Genomic DNA, 23,104 nt, shown 5'->3' with positions numbered 1-23,104 from the left:
CTGTTAGCATTATTGATAGAGATTTTTCTACTTTCTGTTTAGTTTCTTGTCCTTCCCCCACACCTCCGATTAGTACGGTTGGCTACGTACGGTGCGAAAGCAGTTCACCACAATATACATGCATGCAGATGACGTTTAAAAATGGAAAGAAGATTGAAGAAAGACAAACAAGTTAAATTCGTTTTTATTGTATGGTAAATAAGTCAGCTGTAATGTTTAAAAGTTCTAAATTAATTTCTGAAGATAATTCGTGCATGCATTAATGCAAGTCGGTTTGCACATTTGTAAAAATAAATTAAATTAACCTATGTGATTTGTTAAAATAAACATAATAACCAAATATGTCCTGACATTTGGGCCACCCTGTATCTAAAGCTGTGGATTTATTGTAATTTAGAATGTGCTTGAAACATGTTTGGCCCACTGCAGTCTAATGAGATTCAAGATTGAATCGTGCTTCTCTCCCGAGCAGTGAATTTAATGAAATGGAGCGATGGGTGGATTGTTGCAACTGCACGCACCGCAATTACTGCAAATTAAAATCACAGACACACTCGCCCACGAGCACATACCTGGCTCCCCACAGACATTCGTGGAACCATTTCTGCATTTCTCTAAAAAAACAAAACTGACAGCTGAACAAAGCAAGCAAACGAGATGTTAAAGTTACTTTTAGTTTTGTTTAAAATCTTCCCTCGTGATGCTTGTAGAAAGGCTGGCCATCATTGTCATCATCAACAACATAATCAAAGACAAAGATCCCCCTATAGCCTTAAAACACTGTTGGGGCAATTGCTGTTAGCGAACACCTATGAAACCTGGCAGAGCGCACGAGGGGGTGGGTGGTCAACCCCACGCCCGGCCGCCTTTGTCTCCCCAGTGGCGATGTTTACACACTGCACTAGGCACTCATTTGAGGCTGAGTCAACCTAGGGGAGGTCCAGGACCTGTTCAGATAATTGTCCCTGGTGTTGGCCGAGAGCGGAAATCGTACTCGAGTCTCCGGGTTTGTAGCGCAGCTCGCTCACCACTGCACCACCGCTCAACGACATCACCACCATCGTAACCATTATCAACAACAGCTACAGTACCACTACAACCATCATCATCACCATCAACAACATCATCACTACAAGAAACATCATCAGTGGTAACAGCGGCAGAGAAGGAGTCACCTCCCATCAAATGAAGAGAGACTGAGCAGAGCGTTACGTGGCGAGGAGTGGAGAGAGATGGCAGGGGAGAGGTAGGCAAAGGGCAACTCCACGGAGGAGCTTGCAGACTGTGAGTGCAATCCGCACATTGGGAGCCAGTGGAGAGATCGGAGTACTGGGCTGATGTGATCTCATTTATGGACGTATGATAGTGGCGTTCTGGGTTATTTGGAGCTTTAATGGTGAGGGATGTGTTGGTGGGGGGAGCGTAGGGTCTTAGCGGCAGCTGGGGTGAGAAAACAGTGGATGTGAGAAACGTCAAGCAGCTGGAGATGGGAGCTGAAAGAATCAGAATCTTTTTTTATCCTGGAGAAATCCGATGAGGTATGAAGCTCTCTTTCACACATTTCCAGTAGATGTGGGGAGGCAAACGAGAGCTCGAGTTCAACAATAACCCCGGCTTTTATATTTCTGCAGCGCGATGCCGGAGTTGAGCCGGCGCACACCTGAACGGGAATGTTCGCTGAGCGCGAGTGCGCACACCTTTTCACTATCACGCGGTTTATGCCGCGTCGCTCGGTTTCAGATGTGCTTTTGTGGCTGTCTGGAGCGCTCTTCCTTCCGATATTCGGAAGCCACTGGATCAATGCTCTTTTAAATCATCTCGATTGAAATCTAATTTCATGAGAACTGCTTTTTGTGTTTCGTTTCTTGTCCTTCCCCCCCACCTCTGGTTCGCTAGATAGGCTACGTACGGCACAAAAGAAGCCAAACATACACACACACGCACACACAATCGCAATTTACGAATCTAAAATCGCAGCGCGCGCCCCCCGGGTCTCTGTCCTGTCTGTGTGTCTCACTGCGCATATCGGTTGGCGGGTGTCCCCAGCGCTGCCGAGGGCGGACCCGCTGCAGGAATGCTGCACGAGCGGCCAGCGCTGGGCCGCCAAGCGCCAGCAGTGCTCCGACCTACCGCGACCCGCCAACGACTTGGAGGCGTGCAGGTACCGGCCCTTTGCTCCATCACGGCCGCGAGTTCTATCGAGGCCGGTCCCCCCCCACCCCTCTTCATTAATACTGTTAGGAACCTCCTGGTTACACCAGCCCACAGGGGATTATTGTGTCCGTCGTGCAGGGAGGGGCTGGGTGGGGAGGGAGGGGCTGGGTGGGGTGGGGAGGGGCTGGGTGGGGCTGGGTGGGGAGGGGAGGGTGGGGAGGGAGGGGCTGGGTGGGGTGGGGAGGGGCTGGGTGGGGTGGGGAGGGGCTGGGTGGGGAGGGTGGGGCTGGGTGGGGGGTGGGGCTGGGTGGGGAGGGGCTGGTCACCCCGTGGTGCCCTTATAAAACTCAAGGTTTAACCTACTCATGCCGGCTTGTGCCCGCCCTCACAGTCGGCCATATTTGCAGAATACACCACGCCGCCGTTGACCCTGGCCATTGACCGAGCAACCCAACGTTCCTACCAGCTCCCTCCGCAGGAATGTGTTACTACCGTGCGAATTTTCTCTTCGTAGGTTTTACCGAGCGCTTCGTTTGTCTCTGAATGTTTTTCCGGGCGCGCTTGGCAAACCCGGGGTTAGGCGCTGTCCTCGCGGGGGGAGGTGAATGTGGTGTGTGCCAGGTGTGGAGACATTGTCTCGGGTCGCTGAGCCAGACACACCTGGCTGAAATTGAGCCCTGGGGTTTTGTCGTGCGTAGAATCCTCATGTGTCGAGTTTTAATAATGCAAATTATTCGTCCAGGGCCAGGGGTCGTCAAGCAAAATAACAAGGAGATTAAAAAAATTACGAATTCTGTTAAAAATGTTTTATTTTACGAACCGCAAGGCACTGTGGTGATTACGAGATGGTGGTCCCTTAAAGAGCCGCAGGTTGCCAAATCCTGCTCATGGTGAACTGGATTCCCATGGGCCATGGTAAACTGGACTCCAATGGTAAACTGGACTCCCACGGTAAACTGGACTCCCACGGTAAACTGGACTCCCATGGTAAACTGGACTTTCATGGTAAACTGGACTTCAATGGTGAACTGGACAACCAAATTAACAAGAAGAGCCATTTTTTTCTACTTGTCAAGGCTCTATGTGGGATCTTTGTCACTGGGGTTGGTGTGCTCAGGATGGCACAGAAGCGATGCTGCCTGGCCTCGCTGGAGGATGCCTCGTGCCAGGCCGGCATGACGACCGCACGGCAGGTGTTGGGGTGCGGATCTCACATCGACAGCTGCTCCGGAAGCATGTACCAGGTACACACACTCGCACCCCATATACCAACAACAACAACCGCCATTCGCCACTAAGTGGCGGTGACGTCACCACGACGCTTGTGCCAGGCCATGTGCACCTTGAGGCCACGTGAAGTGTCGAACGCCCGCTGGCAAGAGGTCACGAGGCAGACCCAGGTGCCACAGGTTGACTGACTGAGATGACCGAAATGACTGGCTGATGCACCACCTGTGCCCCCTACTGTGCCAACTTGCTGTGCTTTAGCCACCCGGCGCTCCGCTCGTTGTTGTGAGCGTCGCTCCTCCGTCCTCTGTTGTTGTTGGAGAGTGACTGCCTCCAACTGCCCAGTAGCATCCTTCACGAGCCTCCTCCACTGAGGCCGATCTTGACACCGCTGGTACCGGTCATCGGCAAGTCCACTTAGCTCCACATCCTCTTGTACCACATCACTCCATCTCTTCTCTAACCCGTGCAGCGCCCGTTTAGCCCCCTCTATCCGGCCGAACATATACCAAGTACACACACACACCCCATGTACAAGGTACACACACAACCCACGTACCAGGTACACATACACCCCATATACCAGGTACACACCCTCCATATACCAGGTATACACTCACACACATTTATACTTACACGATCTAACCCCAAAAACGTTAATTATGAATCATATACATTCCATGTACGAGGTACACACACTCATACGCACCCCATGTACCAGGTACACACACACTAAGGAAATTACTTCTAAACCCTCCATGACCTAGCGTGTGGTGGTGGTGGTGGTGTCAGAAATAAAGAGTGAGGATTGAATGAGGTGACGCGCCAGACTTGAGGAAAGCGCAGAGAGGGCGGAGATGGCTCCACGAAGATTGTGACTTTGTTCTGCAGCTACAACTGGAGTTGTCCCTTATCGGCCACTTGAGTGGTGGGGGGGTTCGCTGCGTGCGAGTTGGACTGGACGTGTACCAGACCAAATCTATGTGTGGGCTTTGTTCGTTTCTGGCCGATGGACTTTTATTTAGTTTTTTTTGTTGTTGTGCCAACTGATGGAATCAAGATAAACTGCGCCGATTCCAAAAAGTCAGCCAAAATGTTGGCGGACAGGTTTTATGTATTTTTTTTTAAATCTATCTTTTTAAAATTTTTCTTGCGAGTCCGATTATAGGTCAAAATTTGCGTGTACTTTGGTGACTCATTTGGACTGTCAAAGGGCAGTTCCACAAAGTGTTTGTGTTACATTATATACTAGGCACCCGCGTAAAAAACGAGGTAAAGGTGCAGCGCTGCAATGTCTTCGCTCGTGCCACTGCTGGCTGAAGGGGCCTCCACTCGAGGGAGCTGTAGAGAGCCCCCATCTTGTCGAGAAGGGATTACCTGGCCTGCTTTTTCCACGCTGGCCAGACGTCGTGGAAGAGGTTGGAGTAACGGACACTTTACCCAACTGCACGCTTTGTAATTGCCGGGGAAACGTCGCGGTAATAGAATTGTAAATCTTGTGGGTTTACTCTCCAACACACAATCGGTGTGCTGAACTGGTAACTAATTGGCACGTTTTGTTTGTGACAAACCTTACTAATTGGTTGTGTCGGGTGGTGGTGGGTTTAACGACACATTTATATTTACGCGATCTAACCCAAAAAAAACCTCTGTCATGGATAATATTGGTCGCGAAAGCCTACTCCGTGTTAAACTGAACGACGCTTTGTTGCTCAGACAGTATCTATGAAAGCCTTTACTTGAGTCCGCCGTGACAATTTCTTTGGCACAGTGGCGATAACGATTGTGCAGTTGACAACTTGATTTGCGGTTGGGTTTGTTTGGTGCGTGTGTGTGTGTGCAACTCTGTGTGGGGAGCAGTAGTGTAGCGGTTAGCGCGCTGCACTACAGACCTGGCGACCCAGGCTCGATTCCCGCTCACGGCCAACACCGGTGACGATTATCTGAACCGGTCCTGAGCCTTCCTTGGGGTCGACTCAGCCTCAAATGAGTAGCTGGTGCGGTGTGTAAAAACATAGCCACTGGGGAGACAAAGGCGGCCAGACGTGGTGCTGGCCACCCACCCCCTCATGTGCCGTGGCCGGCCTTCATAGTTTCTCGCTATAACAGCACTAGCCTCAACAGCTTGTTAAGGCTATACGGGGGGAATCGTTGTCTTTGTGCTCACCTCTTTGTACACAAACAGCCGTGCTGCGACTGCTGCCTGCTGGGCTTGAAGACCCAGAGCCAGGGCCTCGCCTGCACAGATCTGCAGGGCCTGGGGCAGCTGTGCAGCCTCGTGTACCGCACCTGCTGCGCCAGCGGACAAAACAGCACGGCGGAACGTGCGTGACCAACAGCTCCACGATTGCAATCTCGCAATTTACACTTGCAACGAAAATAAACTCAACACATTCGGCAATAACACTGTGGCTTTTTCCATTTAAAGCTTTCGTGACTGCAGGGATTCATATGCTTGGTTCTTTCGTCGTGAGAATTTTATTTTATTATGTTTTATTTTTATTATTTTATTATTTCCCTTCTACGTGACTTTACCGAAAGAACCAAGAATATGAACACTGTAGCTTTAAATAAAAAAAAATATATAATAGGCAACGTTTTGGGCAATGGCGCGCTGCTTCATCCTGGTAGGATGGGAATAGTTTAGTTTTCTTTTAATGTGTTTTGGTTATTTGTAGCGTTCTTAGCCGCGCCTACTGAACATCTGTGAAAAAGAGCTTCATAGCTCATCGGATTCCTCCAGTATTGATAAATATTCTGATTCCGATTCATTCACAATGTGCTATATGAAACAGGACCATTGCCTCAAACTTGCTGAACCCGTTCCGATGGCATACATTGTACGTCATCAGTTATTCCGATTCCGAACTGAATCAAATCGAATCTCAGAACGGGAAACGGTTAACTTCAGAGATCTGAGTGTCAGTTGCCGACCGTTGTGTGATTGTTTTCCACGATTTGGTGGCGACTTGCCGGATTGTGCAACCATTGTTAAAGTTTGCGTCGCATGTGTGTGTGTATAGATTGAAAACGCATTCTAGATTGAAAACTCATTTCTTTAGAACTGCTTTATGTGTTTAGCTTGTTGTTCTTTCCCCGAACCTCCGATTAGCGTGGGTGACTACGTCCAGCGCGAAAGAAGTTCAACATTTCTTGATTTATCTTATTTATAAAGTCTCGTGATTGCTGTGAGCTGAGGTCCATGTCTCGCAAGACCCTGTCAGGAAATTGACGACCGCACGCAAATCTGTACTCATGATGGGTTTACAAATCCTCAGTCGCACTTGGCGTCTATTCTAACGCACAGGAATCGCACCTCCCAATCGACACCATAATCAACTCCGACTCGCAACAATCACAGATGAGAATTTGCAATTATTATTATTTTGATTGTGAAGTTGGAGTTGTCTGGTGTGGTCCTGTTGTCTGCTAAGGGAGCAGTCGTGTAGTGGTTAGCGCGCTGCATTATTAACCCGGCGACACGAGTTCGATTCCTGCTCACGGTCAATGCCAGTGACGGTTATTTGAACCGGTCCTGGGCCTCCCTTAGGTCGACTCAGCCTCAAAATGAGTACCTGTTGCGGGTGTGTAAGACATCGCCACTGGGGAGACAAAGGCGGCCAGGCATGGTGCTGGCTACTCACTCCCTCGTGTGCTGTTTCGGCCTCCATAGGTGCTCACTAACACCACCTTCCCCAACAGCCTGCGATGGCTATACGGGGGGGGGGGGGGGGTGGGGGGGGTTATCTTTGCCTTTGTTGTCTGCTGTGGTGTCACCCTGTCCTGGTGTCTTTTTACGTCCGTATGTTGAACTTATTTCGCACCGTACGTTTTTTTGTTAAGGAGGAGATCAGTTCCAGAAGCAGAACGAATGGAGGGATGACCCCGACGTGCCGGCCAGCCAACAGCAAGTGGACAAGTGTCGCGGTGCGTGCGAGCACCCCCACCCCCCCCACCCCAGACTTTCATAGATGTTTTCCCATCGTCATTACTCGAAGCCACAACACGAAAGTTAAAACCACGAATCTCGTCGCCGCGTACCCAGGCTGCTGTGTGTCCTCGGGGCTGTCCAACGTGAGATTGAATTGTCAATATTGTGAGTAAAACGGACTTTTAAAACAATCGCTCAAGTGAAAAAGCAACGTATACTGGCGTGCCTCGACGGTGAAAGGGTTTAATGAGTGCACATTCCCTGCGATGATATATGGATCTGAAACTTAGGCGTTGACACAAAAATACAACGGCTAACGCTGTCTGCATCACATGGAACGTGCACATACGAGGACAAAGATCAACGATCCTCTGTATAGCCTTAACAGACTGTTGGGGCAAGTGCTGTTAGTGAACACCTATGAAGCCCGGCATGGCACACTAGTGGGTGGGTGGCCAGCACCATGCCTGCCCGCCTTTGTCTCCCTAGTGGCGATGTTTACACACAACACTAGGTACTAATTTGAGGCCGAGTCGACCTAGGGTAGACCCAGGAACCTGTTCAGATAATCATCACTGGTGTTGGTGGCCATGAGCGGGAATCGAACTCGTGTCGCCGGGTTGATAGCGCAGCGCGCTAACCCCTGCACACACTCGCACACACGCACATTGAGATCTTCACATGAATCAGCTCTATTAACGCAGACGGCGCTAATTGCTCAGTGCGTGACGTTGGGACGTCTTCAACAATCATTGGGCGCATGCAGCATGAAACGAGTTAACTTGTGTTTTAATATCAGGATTGAATCCGTCGCGAAGATTGTCATTTGGGGAAACCCTTGTCGTAAGAGATAAAGACGGATCAGGGAGACCTTCATCCTTCATCCAGCAGTGCATAGACCGTTACTGACAATGATGCTGGTGAATGTCTCTCTCTCTTTCTTTCAGCGTTGGGAAAAACGTGTGCCCACAAGTGCATTGAAGCCGGCACGGGGGTGCAGTGCGCGTGTCACATCGGCTACCGGCTCCGGAGTGACGCAGTGACCTGTGAAGGTGGGCGGCTTGCGCGCACCACAGCGTTGCAGTACTTTTGCGCCCCCCGCATCTACGCTTCCCGCCTTCAGCAACTTCTCACTGAGATATATATAATAAGGGAGGCATCATCACAGCGATACAGCACTCATGGCAATCAAGATTTATCCCATTTAATCGTTTGGCAGATCTTCTTGGTTCTTTCGCTAAAGTCACGTAGAAGGGAAATAATAAAATAATAAAAATAAAACATAATAAAATAATTCTCACGACGTTTCGGCTACAACACAAGCAGCCGTCCTCAGGTGAAGAACAGGTCTGTCGGAAAGACAGCGTCTGAATGAACACCACCAGGCTTAGCAGCGTATATTTAAGCTGGGTTGAGGGGGAAAAGCGCCTTGACAAAATAATTTGCATATCAAGAGGAATTTAGCATATTTATGGGAAATGCAGATATGGCAGATGTGTGGCTCTGTTGCTGGGTGCACCTCCGATTCCCTGCACCTCCGATTAGCACGGTCGGCTACGTACGGTGCAAAGCAAGTTCAACATACGTACAACTCGCACAGACCCCGTACAGCACAGGGTTTTGTTTCGCACTGCCCTGTGCTGTCTGCACCATAGATAGCCCCACATGCTGTTTTTGCTGGTGGTCACCCATGCAAGCACTCGCCAGGTTTATCAGGGAATGTAATACAAACATATAAATATTAAACGTATAACACCATGGCCAGTCTATTGGTGGATGGGCGCCTGTAAGGTTTGCCACCTCCTACGGGTTTGACCCTTGACTGATGTGAAAAAGAGCTTCATAGATTATAATCAGAGGCGCAGAATGCAAGTGGATTTTTGCTGCGAGGTTGAAATAATTTCCGTTCCATCCCCCCCCCCCGCTCCGAGCCCAGACGTGAACGAGTGCCTGACGGACGAGCACCACTGCCAGGAGGGACAGCGCTGCATCAACACGGTCGGCTCTTTCCGCTGCCAGCGCGAGATCAGCTGTGGCACGGGCTACGAGCTCACTGAGCTCAACCACTGCCAGGGCAAGTTACCTCCCCTACCCCCCCCATCCTCCACCCTCCACACAGGCAGCCGCCACCGACGACGTCCGCTGATGTGCGTGTGGGGGTGTTCTCCAGGCATCGTTGTCGTCATTGTCGTCGTCGTTGTTGTCACCATTGTCTTTGGTTCGACGCAACTGTCAGATTGCACATCGGTCTACCTGGAGATTGGTGTGAACGGCCTTCGAATGACAGTGGGGCAGCTCAAGCACGAGCTTCGCTCCATCTCCGCGGGGGACGTCTTCTCGAACCGTATTCCCACTCCTGTCGTTAGTCTCGACCACCCTTCCAGCGACACGTCATGTCATCGTGATGTCTCCGACTTGTTTATGTTCTCAAATCCATGTGTTCCTCTTCCGGCCTCGGTGCAGTTCCAAACGTGTGCATCCCTCCGTGCTTTTTTGTACACCTATCTGCTTTAAATTTTGTTTTATTTGTCAGTGTCCATGTTTCTGATCCGTATGTCATAGATAAAAAAAAAATATTTTTTAATATTTTTTTTACGCAATTCTGGTAGATTATAATTATAAATCGTTATTATGATTATTATTAGTTTCAGATGCCCTCGTGGTGTAACGGTGAGCAGCAGCGCAACTGAACTTGCAATCCAGAGGTCGCCGGTTCGTTTCCTCTCCTGGCATGGCAGTTGAAACGATGGTGCATGATTCTTAAATCCCAGCTCCGTCTCTCCCCACCCAGCATTTTAAACGGATACACCACAGTTAGTCGATCGTCAGGTCGCCTGCAGTGGGGTCAAGTGTGGGCACCCCCATATCTTGCTGACATGTAGCCAACCGTGCTAATCGCACCTCTGATTAACACGGTTGGCTACGTATGGCGCTACAAAAGTTCAATATACATACATACATATAACTCGCCCCTAGTGGACATCTGTGAAAAGAGCTTCAAAGCTCATCGGATTCCTCCAGTGTAAACAAAGACTCTGATTCTGATCTTCCAAGCCAATTACCCTCTGGAGGGGCTCACTACAGCCTCCTCTGGTGGAGGCCCCTTCCGCTAGCAGTGGCACGAGCAAAGCAATTGCAGGGCTGTGTTATTGCCGCGCGTCGTCACGACCGTCGTCGCGACCGTCGTCGCGATCGTCGCCGCGATCGTCGTCGCGATCGTCGTCGCGACCGTCGTCGCGATCGTCGTCGCGACCGTCGTCACGATCGTCGTCACGATCGTCGTCGCAACCGTCGTCGCGATCGTCGCCACGATCGTCGTCACGATCGTCGTCGCGACCGTCGTCACGATCGTCGTCGCGATCGTCGTCGCGATCGTCGTCGCGACCGTCGTCGCGACCGTCGTCGCGACCGTCGTCGCGACCGTCGTCACTACGGTCGTCACGATCGTCGTCATTAGCCGTCGTTGTCGTTACGTGCGGGCGCCTGCAGACATTGATGAGTGCGAGACGGGCACGCACAACTGCGGCGAGGAGCTGAAGTGCCAGAACACGCTGGGCTCGTTCCGCTGCCGCCCGCGCGAGCAGTGCGGCGCCGGCTTCCTGCAGGATGCGCTGGGCAGCTGCATCGGTGAGACGCGGCGCCCCCCTTCCCACACCCCGCTAGCCCCCCTCGCCCCCTGCCCCACTCGCTGCACCTCTGATCAGCACGGTTGGCTACGTACGGTGCAAAAGAAGTTCAGCATACATATAAAGTCAATTGCAAAAATTATGTTCCACAATTTATCTCCGATTACGGTATAAGCTCCTCGCGACGAAGGATCCGTTTCGGATCGCGCGCAAAGCAGCGCAGGTCTCGTGTGTTGGAGGAACGGCCCACGGACGTGGATACTGCAGAGCTACCTCTGAGATCCATTTAAGTGACCTCTAGTCGACAAAGTCGAGGGAACAACTTTCCCACCCACTGTGTCACTGAGAGTAATGTGTTTTTTGTTTGACAGTCAAACCGATGTTTAATTCTTCAAAGTTGGAATGGATGCAATTTATGTGCGGAACCAAATTTCACGCGAGGGCTTTTTTTTATACACTCACTTGGCGACTGAGCTGACACCATCAACTCACTGCACCTGTGAACCCGATTCAATCGTAGACAGCTGCCTGGATTCAAACCCAGGATTTCAGCGGTGATCTCTGCGCAACTCGGCCATCTAGAAAAAGTGAAAGCTCTGCATTTCCACGACCATTAGAGCAATCCCAGACCGTGTTGCTAACAGCACTTGGCTCAATAGTCCAGTAAAGGCTATACGGGGGATCTTTGTCTTAAATTTTTTGTTAGGTAAAAACTTTTTTTTAGCTAAAAATTTTTTTAACGACCTTTCACTCCCGGCAGACATCAACGAGTGCACGACGCAGTTGGACATCTGCCAGCTGGGCTATAATTGCATCAACACCGTGGGGTCCTTCACCTGCCAGAGGCACATCATCAACTGCGGGCGAGGGTACCACGCCAGCCCTGACGGAGGCCGCTGTGTCGGTGAGTACACCGGTCGGCATGATCCGGTGCGGAAAGATCTTCTTTTGTTCGGCTGCTGATGTACGACTAGAATTTCACATTCAGGTGGTCAAGCCAGAATAACTGCGTCAGGAGCAGCGGAGTGCATCGGCCGCGATGTCTCCTTCGTATTTGTGGGTCGGGCTTTGTGTCGTTATACGTTGCACGGTCTGTTCTGGTTGACCAGTCGCACACTGGAGAGTTTTATGTTGCCATTTGTGCATTGGGTATCAGTATCTGCCATGGTTTGTGCGGATGCGGTTTAGCGTGGACCATGTGCTTCGTTTACGATCAAACCCAGGGGTCTTCTGTGTAGAGTCTTTGACAAAGTGTTTGTTTGCGAGTTCTTTTGAACTCCATTCAGCTCTGCAAGCTTCATCGGGATTGAACGCGCATTGTGTGGAGTGGTAATCTGGCCCGAGTTGACTCATGATGGCTACACGGAACTAATAATTCAACATTGCTTCATGTTTTTACATGCAATATTTCCGATTTCTCCTATGGCGCAGTTGTTTTTGCGCTGATTTCTATTTGCTTTTGCGCTGATTTCAATTTGCTTTCAGTGCTGTGGACGTTAATTGTTTGTCTTGCTTTTGTAGATTTGTGGTGACCCGGGGCACTCACTCTTGCAAATGAGACTCTCTCCTGGTCTCTGAGTTCTCACCTGGTTAAAAAAAATACATTTGAAACTCGAGCTCCCCTCGGTCGACTTAGCCTCAAATAAGAACCTGGTGCGGTGTGTAAAAACATTGCCATTTGGGAGACAAAGGCGGCCGAGTTTGGTGCTGCCCCCCCCCCCCTCCACCGTGTGCTGTGGCGGCCTTTATAGATTGCTGCTTGCTAACGGCACTTGCCCCTAACAGTCTGTTAAGACTATACGGGGGATCTTTGTCACGGGGGATGTTTGTCGTTGTGTGCGTGTGCGTAACAGACGTGGATGAGTGCCAAACGGGTGCGCACCAGTGTGGCGATGGCCAGCAGTGCCAAAACACTCCAGGCAGCTACCGCTGCAACTGCGCCAGCGGCTACTACTACGACACTCTGGGACGCACCTGCGTGGGTACGTGTTGCGCTTCTCGCTGTGATATTCCACATCGGGTGGGGCACCTTTACCCGGCGCGGGGCAGGTCGAGACGACGGGGCAGGTTATTTACATCGCGCCGCCCGTGTCCACGCAGTAGCAGCAGCCGCCCATGTGGTGGGCCCCCCTTATTAATATGGGGGGTAGGTCCCCCCTCCACCCTCCCCTATCTTCCCCCCTCCCCCGCACTCCCCATTATTAACATATCGCTTTGGCGAGATGTTAACTACCTCGCATGGTGTGCAGGAGGTCGTGGGTTCGATCTCAACCTTGACGTCTGCTGCTGTATATTTGGAGTTTGCATGTCTCTCTTCCCTCCACATTTAGAAACGTGCGTTTGAAGTATTTGGCTGCTATACATTTCCACATGATAAGCTACTTCGTTGAGCTATCATTTGTGGCCAGGTCGTTTCTCAAAAATAGCGACATGGCTCAGTGGGCCTTACCTGATAAAATAGAAATTCGTTTAATAGCTTATTAATTTGACCTTTCCTGGGAGACAACGATTATTCTCGCACGTGAGGGTCAGTCCATCCGTAGAGTCGTGGTGATCGACGAGGTCTCTCCTCTGCCTCTCCTCCTCCTCTTCTCCCTGTTGTCTCTGCGCAGACATCAACGAGTGCAGGCAGTACCCAGGGCGGCTATGCAGCCACACGTGCGAGAATGTGCCGGGCTCCTACCACTGCAGCTGCAGCAGAGGATTCCAGCTGGGCACCGACGGCAAGACCTGCGAAGGTGAGAGAGAGAGAGATTCCCACTGCCGGGAGGCACGGCCACACGCGGAGATGATACTGTGACACGCCTCTATACACGTACACGTGTGTGTGCGTGCGTGTGTGTGTGGGTCTGTGTGTGTATGTGCGCGTTTGTGTGTGAGGGGAGCAGTAGCGTAGCGGTTAGTGCACTGCGTTACGAACCTGGCGGCCTGAGTTAGATTCCCGCTCACGGCTAACACCGATAACGATCATATGAACCGGTCCTGGGCCTCCCTCCCCTAGGTCGATTCAGCCTCAAATGACCACCCGGTGCGGTGTGTAAACATCGCCACTAGGGAGACAATTACGGCTGGGCGTGTTGCTAGCCAACCACCCTCTCGTGTGCCATGCCGGCCTTCATAGGTGCTCGCTAACAGCACTTACCCAAACAGTCTGTTAAGTCTATATGAGGGATTTGTGTGTGTGTTCATTTTGGGGAGCGATGGTATTGAGGTAAGCGCAATTTGCTGCGAAACCAGCTAGCCATGTTCGATTCTCGGTCACGGCTAATTATAAAGTGACCGCGTATTCGCAGAACGACCTTAAAGGGGGAGACATAAATTGGGGCATCACTGGCCCTTCTATTCCTCGTGTGATGCAGTTTGTGTTTTACGTCCTCATATCTCTTTCCTTGTTTTCCTTTCGTCAACGTTGCGACCATCCCCGGGGGGGGGGGGGGTCACTCTTGTGAATGAGACTTTCACCCCGTTCCTCTCGACCTCTCTCACTTGGCCACGAACAGAAAAAACCTTGAAACTTCAACTCTGTTCTCGATGTCGCTGCCGTCGTCGCGATTCTGCCGCTCTCGCTCGCAGACACAAACGAGTGCGAGTCGAGCCCCTGCAGCCAGGAGTGCGCCAACGTCATCGGCTCCTACCAGTGCTACTGCCGCCGCGGCTTCCAGCCCAGCGAGGTCGATGGGGTCACCTGCGAAGGTCAGCGCTGGCCCACCCGGCCCGCTGGCCCCCTGACCCCCCCATGGGAAGGCGATGGCGCGGTCCCGTCGTGTACGGTGCGACGACGTGCATGAGCTGCTCGTCACGGAAAATCGCGGCGCTGCTGCCTGCCCTGATTGATGCCAGGATGGAGAGATGTTAACTACCTCGCCTGGTATTCAGGGGGGTGTGGGTTCGACCCAGACCCTGACGTCTGCTTTATGTTTCGAGTTTGCGTGTCTCTATTCCCATGGTCACATGGATTTTTCTTGTTAGGTGGCAGTTACGCAACATTTTGGTAAAGTTGTGGTGCCACGGTGGCGAGGAGATGTTAACTACCTCGCCTGGTATGTACCAGGTCCTGGGTTTGACCCTGACTTCGACGCCTGTATTTTTGCATGTTCTCTCCGTGGTCGCGTAGATTTTTCTCCGGGCCCTCCAGTTTTTCCCTCCACGTTTAGAATGAACACGTGTTTAGAGTATCTGGCTGCCATACATTTCCACATGACAACCCACTTCATTGGGCTATCATTTGTGGCCAGGTCGCTTCTGAAAATAGTTTAGTTTAGTTTATATAGCGCCATAATCCAACGCGCTTTACGACAAAATTGTATGTAAGATGACAGCGGTTGCAATCAAGAGGAGGGTTATTAAAAGTGTTTGTGTGTAGTTATGGCGATGGTTAGGAGGACGGGTGGGTGTAGTTTAAGAGGGGTTGCGGTAAGGGTAGTGATAGGGGTTTGGGGTAGGGTTATGGGTAGTGATAGGGGTAGTTATAGTGGTTTGGCGTCAGTCTGTTCATAGCTGGGGGGCGGGAGCAGGGAGTAGCAGTAGCACTTGCGGGCATGTGAATGCTCTCTCACAAACATGCACCGTGTATGTACCCGCTGTCATTACTCACGCAATCGTTGCGCGTGCGTGTACCGTCCTATGCGTGCGTGCACGTGCCTGTGTCCCGCAGACGTTGACGAGTGCTCGCTGCCCGGGAGTAATGGCGGGCTCTGCGCGTACCGCTGTGCCAATGTGCCGGGCAGCTTCGAGTGCTACTGCCCCGCGTACGGCTACACCATGTCGCCCAACGGGCGCTCCTGCCTGGGTGAGCACGCACACGCACGCACGCACACACACGCACACACACGTGCACACACGCACACACACGTGCACACACGCACACACACGCGCACACGCGCACACACGCACACACGCACACACACACGCACACACACACGCACACGCACGCACACGCACGCACACACAGGCACGCAAGACAAATATCCCTCGTATAGCCTTTAACAGACTTTTGGGACAAACACTTTTTGCGAGTAGCACCTATGAACTGTGGCACACGAGGGGGAGTGGGTGGCCAGCACCGCGCCCAGCCGTCTTTGTCTCACCAGTGGCGATGTTTGCACACCGCAGCAGGTACTCATTTGAGGCTGAATCGACCGAGAGGAGGCCCAGGACCGGCTCAGATAATCGTCACTGGTGTTGACCGCCATAAGCGGGAATCGAACTCGGGTCGCCGGGTTCATAGCACAACGCGCTAACCGCTGCACCGCCACTCTTTTCTTTGTGCGCGTGCAGACCTGGACGAGTGCGGCACCGGCACTCACAACTGCTCGTCGTCTGAGAACTGCTTCAACATGCAGGGCGGCTTCCGCTGCCTCTCCTACCAGTGTCCGTCCAACTACCGTCGCTCGGCAGAGAAGTAGGCGATCCGACGTCCGCCCGACATTACCGGCGTGACATTTGCCACCGCCCGTCGGCACAGACCTCGTATTCCGCTTGTGTCCATTTAAGGCGGGTGTACGGAGTAATTTTTTGTTTGTTTGTTGACCTTTCGCTTGCACCTGCGTGCGCATTCATACGGGATCTTGTCAATCCATTGGCGGATGAGGACTTCCTCCCCTGTGCCGTGCAGGCAGTGAGAGTTATTTGAACCACATTTCACCACGCCGGTCAGCGCGGGGTTGGTGAAGTTGTGATAGCAAAGATGTGGGGGCATGGAAACACAGGATAATAATGGATTTTGTTGCCCTGCTCTCTGCTGCCCACTGTAGCCCCAAAGTCTATAGCACCTGTTATGTATGGCGGTTGCCCAATGCAAGCATTATCCAGGTTCATCCCTCCTTAGTGTCCGAGATTTTAAAGAGAATGGGGTACATTCCGGGTTTATTTAGTCATAGGCTTAATTGTTCATAATCATAAGAATGATGATGGAACAAGTAATAATTTACAGCTGTTTGTAAATCCACTGTTGCATGAAGGCCTCATGTTGGTTGAAAGACCATACTTCACTCTCCTCCTGCCACCAACACTGCTGTCTCCGATATAATTCTCCTCCGAGTCAATCCACTGTTGGACATTACGTTGGTCATGAGTGGAGGGAGGGGGGAGGGGTTATTCAGCCGTACTTCACCATCCACTGCTCTCGGTGATATCACTCCCTCGCCCCCGTCCATGACTGTCTGTCTGTCTCTCCCGTGTCCCTCTGCCAGTCGCTGTGAACGAATTTCGTGCGCCGACCCGCAGGACTGCACCAGCTCGCCCGTTCGCATCACCTACTACCAGCTGAGCTTCCCGCGCACCGTGCCGCTGCCCGCCAACATCTTCCGCATCGGCCCGTCGCCCGCATACGCGGGCGACACCATCACGCTAGGCCTCACGGCGGGCAACCACGAGGGGCTGTTCGCCACGCGCAAGATGAACGCGTACACGGGCGTCGTGTACATGCAACGCGCGCCCGACAGCCCCCGGGACCTGCTGCTCAACGTGGAGATGCGGCTCTTCCGCCAGGGCACGTTCACGACGTTCCTCGCTAAGATCTACGCCTTCATCACTTCCGAGGACTTCTGAGAGAGCGGGGGTGGGGCGGGGGCGGCACATGTGCGTGCGTGTGGGACTTGTGTGGGCGGGTGGCGGTGATGGTGGTTGGGGAGGAAGGGATGGTTGGTACCACGGCAAGCGTTTCAGATTGTGCTGTTTTGCTTTTAGCTTGTCTGGTCTGTTGCCCGGCAAACCGTGGAGGAATTATCTAAGGCCGCATTTTTTTTTCTTTTTCCCATTACCGAGCCTTCATCCGATATGTTTGGCCGGATAAACGGGACTAAAATTGTGACGAGTGCGATGGGAATGACCGCTGTTCACCAACTTTTTGCTATTGTGGGAATCTCAAAGTACATCATAGACGTCTTTGTTGTTTGGAAACTTTTGATTCGATACCCGGTGACGATGTCTGAAAGGAAACAGGTCCCCTCAAGTAAGAATGCATAACCATTGCAATTGTTTTGGACCGCCTGTAGATGGACTCGTGTGCTAGCAGCTGAATGAGTTGTTGCATCTCAAGCCCGGGGAGAGATTGTGATGGCTCGTGGAAGCCTTCATTCAGCAGTGGATAGATCCTGGCTGATGATAATGATGAGCAGCTCCTAAGCTACGTCATTGCAAGCATAGGCCTACGACATCAAATTATCTCTGGCACTCTACAACCTATTTTGTAATTTACCAGGTAAGGCCCACTGAGCTATGTAGCTATTTTTCAGAAGCGATCTGGCCACAAATGATAGCTCAACGAAGTGGCTTATCACGTGTAAATTTATTGCAGTCAAATACTCTAAATGCATGTTTCTAAATGTGGAGGGAAAAACCGGAAGACCCGGAGAAAAAAATCACGCGACTGCTGGGAGATAGAACATGCAAACTCTAAATATATACAACAGGCGTCAAGGTCGGGATTGAACCCGCGACCTCCTGCATACCAGGCCGGGGAGTTAACATCTCGTCACCAAGCGGACTAGTGCCGTTGGCGGAGATGCACGCAGCAGCAGGCAGCGCGCACACTTAAGTTTGTTTCTGTGTTACCGTGCCGCTCGTTTGTCCGTGGTTACTAAGAGGGTAAAAACACGCGAGCGCTGAGGAATCGAAGTCTCCTTCATTCGTTACCCCACTGCCCTACACCAGGTGTCAAGTCCTGCGAGTGATGGCGAGATTCCAAAGGTCACGCTTCATGTCTGCGCCGCGTGTGGCCTTGCAAGGTCAATTAATAATTTTGCAGCTGGAATCGCGGTTTGTATTTTCGAGGCAGCTAGGAAACGTTCACCGCTGTCTCCAACAGGAGTCACAAATCACCCCCGGTTGCCACTCGCTGCGTAATGCGCGGAATTTTTTTTTTACATATATACACAGTATATAGTTTCCATGTCAGTTCGAAATAAGGAATAATTTATCACTTATTTTTAGGGTCGCCCGTAGAACTGGAGTTTGTGGTACGTGGCGAATGGCCACAGCCAAAGCGAGAGGTGTAGTGGATGTGGTGGTGCCAATCGCGGGAGAATATATTCTGCGTCAGACAGACCCGGCTAAAATTAATCCCTGATTTCGAAGCTTTTCAAACTTCCAACAAATAAGTGCTGAATAGTTTGTGGGGGTGATGCGTTTCAGAACAAACGTGATAAGGAATAATTCTGTGAAATGGTAAACATTTAGCAAATAGTAGCACGATCGCTGAACTTTTTTAAACACCACTGCGGCATATCATACATTGTGTGTGTGTGTATTAAGGTATCGTATATATTTTATATTTGTATATCATAACAGGTGGTTTGAGTTTGGGGTCCTCAAGAAAAATGTATTTAATCAGAATACATCATCTGCGAGAACGTGGATCAGACAAACAGACATTAATAATACATTCATTTTATATAGCGGCATTCATGCTTACAGCAGCCCACAACGCTGTATGTTAATTATATATAAGGACCAAATCCCATGTAAGTGGTTGCCTAAGTACAGCGTGAAAGAAGCCCAACACACATACATACCACGCAAATAAAACCCATCCTACCAAGCTTTTTTTTTTACAAATTAAGAAATGGCACCAAAAATAAAAAAGCACGAAAAAAGTTTTTTCTCGTAGAAGCTGAAACAAAGGCTGAAAAGTGCGCAACGAAGCGTGCAGTGGTGCATGGATCGAGTTCTGCTGAGCCACGGGAAGAGGACAACGCGCGTTTGGGGAGCGAGCTCGCAAGGGGCCAAATCTCCTTTTGGCCGTTTAGGAGATTGGAGTGGATCCTGGGCAAGACGCCGTCGTTCGGAAGGGGAACGGTTGGTGGCCGGAGGTCGAGATCAACGAGTGGATAGATCATGGCTGATTGTATGTTGAACTTTCGCACCGTACCGTAGCCAAGCGTGCTAATCGGACGTGCGGGGGAAGTACAACAAACTAAACGCATGAAGCAGTTTTAAAGAAATTAATTTTCAGTCTAGATTATTTAAATGTGCATAGCTCCAGTGGCTTCCTAATATCGGAAGGAAGAGCGTTCCAGGTGGCCGCAGAAGTGCATCTGAAAGCACGCGATGCAGTGATCATCTTTGTTCGATGTTCCGCAAAAAGCCACTGCGAGGTTGACCAGAGTTCACGTGATTGATAATTATGCGCCTTGATTGTGATAATATAACACGTCTGTTTTCATGGTCTCTCCAAGTCAGCGAAACCTACAGTGGGTTCCACAGTTGACGAGATCCACATTGGCGCTCTCTTGTCTGCCATGCGACGATCGCTGTGCAAGGCATTGTGGGAAGGCCCACCGATTGTGGAAAAAGAGGCAATTGAAGGGACCTCAGATGTAGTTCTCTGATGCCATTTTCCAGAGGCCACTCTCTGACACAGGGTAGACCACTACTATATGGGAAAATTCCAAACTGAAAATGGATTTGTCGTGTGACACGATGCAGGACGATGCAAAATCCAATTGCTGTATTGTACTTCTCTGCTCCCACATCTCGTCCCCAGCTTCACTAACCCTAACTGACCAGCGTGATGCATTATGGTCAGATAACTCACACTACCTGCTTGTTGTGGGGAGGCCCTCATCCAGCAGTGGATATACAAATCCTCCCTCCCTCTGCCAGTTGACCACGAACAGGTGAGCGAGACCCCTACATTGAGTTGTGGGGTGTGGTTGGTTGTGGTGGTGGTTGTGGTGGTTAGGATGGGGTGGTTTGCTATGGAGGGGGGGGGGGGGTAACGTCACTGAGAGTGTGGCTGTACATATACATTATAATGCCAATAGCACATTTTGAATGAGACTTTTAGTTTAAAAGCTGTTAATTAGGTACCACCCCCCTCCACTGCTTATTTTATCTCCGCGATGTTCCTGCTTTTAGCCAAGGGCTGGCATGTAAGGGTTCATGCAACGCCCTTCGGAAATTGCGCGATGACCACATTGAAATGCCAGCCTGGGGCGTGAGATTGAAAATGAGCATCAAGCCCAAGGGTGAGAATTTATTTTGGCTTTGGCCACCGGCGGCGTCGCGCGGGATTTTTTATTTCCACGCCGTCAAAAAAAGGGGCTTCTGTTCCGAGTCCCGAGTAGACGAGACTGGCAGATCGGGGAGCAGCGGAAAACTTTTAACTCTTTGGCAACAAAAATATCGAGTAATGTCCATGTCTGCGGTGGTACAAGTTGTATTTAAACAACCGAATTTCTGTTAACTCTTTTTCCATAAGGGGCTTGATAAACATTTGATGTTTCGGGGGATTTTTTTTATTCCATCCTACACAAAATTAAAAATGTTATGTGGCCTATGACTTGGCATTTGGGGCCATCCATTTAGTACGTACGCATGGAGGGGGGTTAACCAAAATGCGTCTACTGACAATGTACGTACGCATAGGAAACGGGGGGGGGGGGGGGTTAAGCCTCGATAAAAAATTTGTGGACATTGACCTTCAAATGAGCTACAGTTGAGTTACTTGAGATGGCAGACAAATACTACCGGGAGAAGTGGGACTGGGAGAGGCATCACTTGGATGCCACCGTACCCTGACTGCAGCTATTACGCAGCTAGGCAAAATAAGTGGCCAAGGTACGCAACTTTATTTAATGCAGCCAGTAGTGGACTATCTGTTTGCTTAAACACGTTGATATGATTAATCCTTGATCGTTTCTGCGTGGATTAAATATCGGCCGTTCTATAGGATTCGGGGGGGGGGGGGGTCCGTCAAGCGAACGTACGCAGGTGGGGGGGGGGGGTAAAAAGTCCGCTTGCGTACAGGGAGGGGGTGAGGGGGTCAAGTTTCGACAGATGTTTGCGTACCTACTCAATGGATGGCCCCTTTTTGAGTTGGAGATGGCCCAATAGGGCACAGCGTTGAGCCCGGTACTCCTGAGAACCCGGTTTGAAATGCAGGTGTCGGCCACTTTCTTAAACTGGGTTCCTAAGTGTAAGCGAGGTGATGGGCTTGGCTCATTGGCTAATTAAACCCACGACCTCCTGGATACCAGGCGAGGTAGTTAACATCTGGCCCTCGTGACACCCCGAATGACTGCATACAACAAAAAAACACCAAATTAATTGGGTTTCCCCCCCCCCCCCACTTCAATTACCGAAATGTTGCAGCTCTGAGATTAAAATATATGTGTGTATTGCTTTGACTGGCATGTTTTGAACAAAGTGCGGATGAAGGCAATTCAGAAGCAGTTCTGTGATGTCTCCTTCACGGGGCAGGGCGGGGAGGGGGGAGATCCACTGCTCTGTGGGAACTCCGCATGGGCGGTTCGCCGCGTTAAATGGCACCGCACAGACAGCACAAACTACAAACTGGGTGGAACATTGAGGATAAGAAAAATGGCAAGTATAGTTATTTTATAGTAGTACAGTAGTCTTGAGTTAAAATTATCTATTTACAACAAGAGTATACGAATGCAATAATTAGCATTACGACAGGACTTTCCATTATGACTTTAGAGGATGTATAACTGCAGGAAATACTGTTTTAGTCTCAACACTCTGTTTATATCTTACAATAGAAGAAACTCGTATCGTGCCTATTATTAGGAGTGCGTCACCACTACGGTACTTTAATTACAACTTATTATTTTATGCCAAAGTTATATATTATTTTTCGTTGCGCGCGCGTGTGTGTATGTATGTCCTGTGGTATAAATAAATGTAAGCCTGCTTAACTGAATATTTAGTTCTGACTCTGACCATACTTCACCACGCTTGTCAGTGCGGATTGGTCCAGGCGGGGAGCAAAGAACAGTCATAACCAAGCATTTAGCTATGTATATTTGTTGAATTTCTTTCACACCGTACGTAGCCAACCGTGTTAATCGGAGGTGCGGCAGAATGACAACAAACTAAACAAAAAGCAGTTATGAAGAAATTCGTTTTCAATCTCGATGACAGCTCCAGTGGCTTCCTAATATCGGAAGGAAGAGCGTTCCAGACGGCCGCAGAAGCGCATCTGAAAGTGCGCGATGCGGTGACTGCCTTTGTTCGATGGGTTAGCCAAAAGCTGCTGCGAGGATGACTAAAGGGTTTTGACAGGGGCACACACACACACCATACATACAGCAATGTCCCTAACAGCCCGTTAAAGGATATTTATATGGGTAACGTCTTTGTTTCCGAGTGCGGCAGAGTAACCGGTGTACAGCATAATACGCCACCCGCTAAACGTTTGTTT

The 23,104-nt window shown here is 50.5% G+C and overlaps 1 protein-coding gene across 3 annotated transcripts in view; it reads left to right on the top strand.

The window, feature by feature from the left end:
* LOC133351757 (fibulin-1-like) overlaps positions 1-21,359 on the top strand; it is a 39,257-nt gene extending 17,898 nt beyond the window's left edge. For all 3 annotated transcript variants that reach the window (XM_061567242.1, XM_061567243.1, XM_061567244.1), the window contains exons 4-17: positions 2,047-2,161; positions 3,272-3,398; positions 5,567-5,705; positions 7,225-7,308; positions 8,260-8,364; positions 9,249-9,386; positions 10,802-10,939; positions 11,699-11,842; positions 12,792-12,920; positions 13,551-13,676; positions 14,512-14,631; positions 15,593-15,727; positions 16,216-16,339; positions 17,130-21,359. In XM_061567242.1, coding sequence (XP_061423226.1) covers positions 2,047-2,161; positions 3,272-3,398; positions 5,567-5,705; positions 7,225-7,308; positions 8,260-8,364; positions 9,249-9,386; positions 10,802-10,939; positions 11,699-11,842; positions 12,792-12,920; positions 13,551-13,676; positions 14,512-14,631; positions 15,593-15,727; positions 16,216-16,339; positions 17,130-17,487 — 1,982 coding nt within the window. In that variant the 3' untranslated portion in view covers positions 17,488-21,359. The remainder of the gene's footprint in view (positions 1-2,046; positions 2,162-3,271; positions 3,399-5,566; positions 5,706-7,224; positions 7,309-8,259; positions 8,365-9,248; positions 9,387-10,801; positions 10,940-11,698; positions 11,843-12,791; positions 12,921-13,550; positions 13,677-14,511; positions 14,632-15,592; positions 15,728-16,215; positions 16,340-17,129) is intronic.
* The last annotated feature ends 1,745 nt before the right edge of the window (positions 21,360-23,104 follow it).

The sequence above is a fragment of the Lethenteron reissneri genome, chromosome 38, assembly GCF_015708825.2.
Source record: "Lethenteron reissneri isolate LAM-NWPU_2019-01 chromosome 38, ASM1570882v1, whole genome shotgun sequence".
NCBI classification, from domain to species: Eukaryota; Metazoa; Chordata; class Hyperoartia; order Petromyzontiformes; family Petromyzontidae; genus Lethenteron; species Lethenteron reissneri.
Note: the sequence above shows the minus strand (reverse complement) of the source record. Positions and strands in the feature narration are given on the sequence as shown.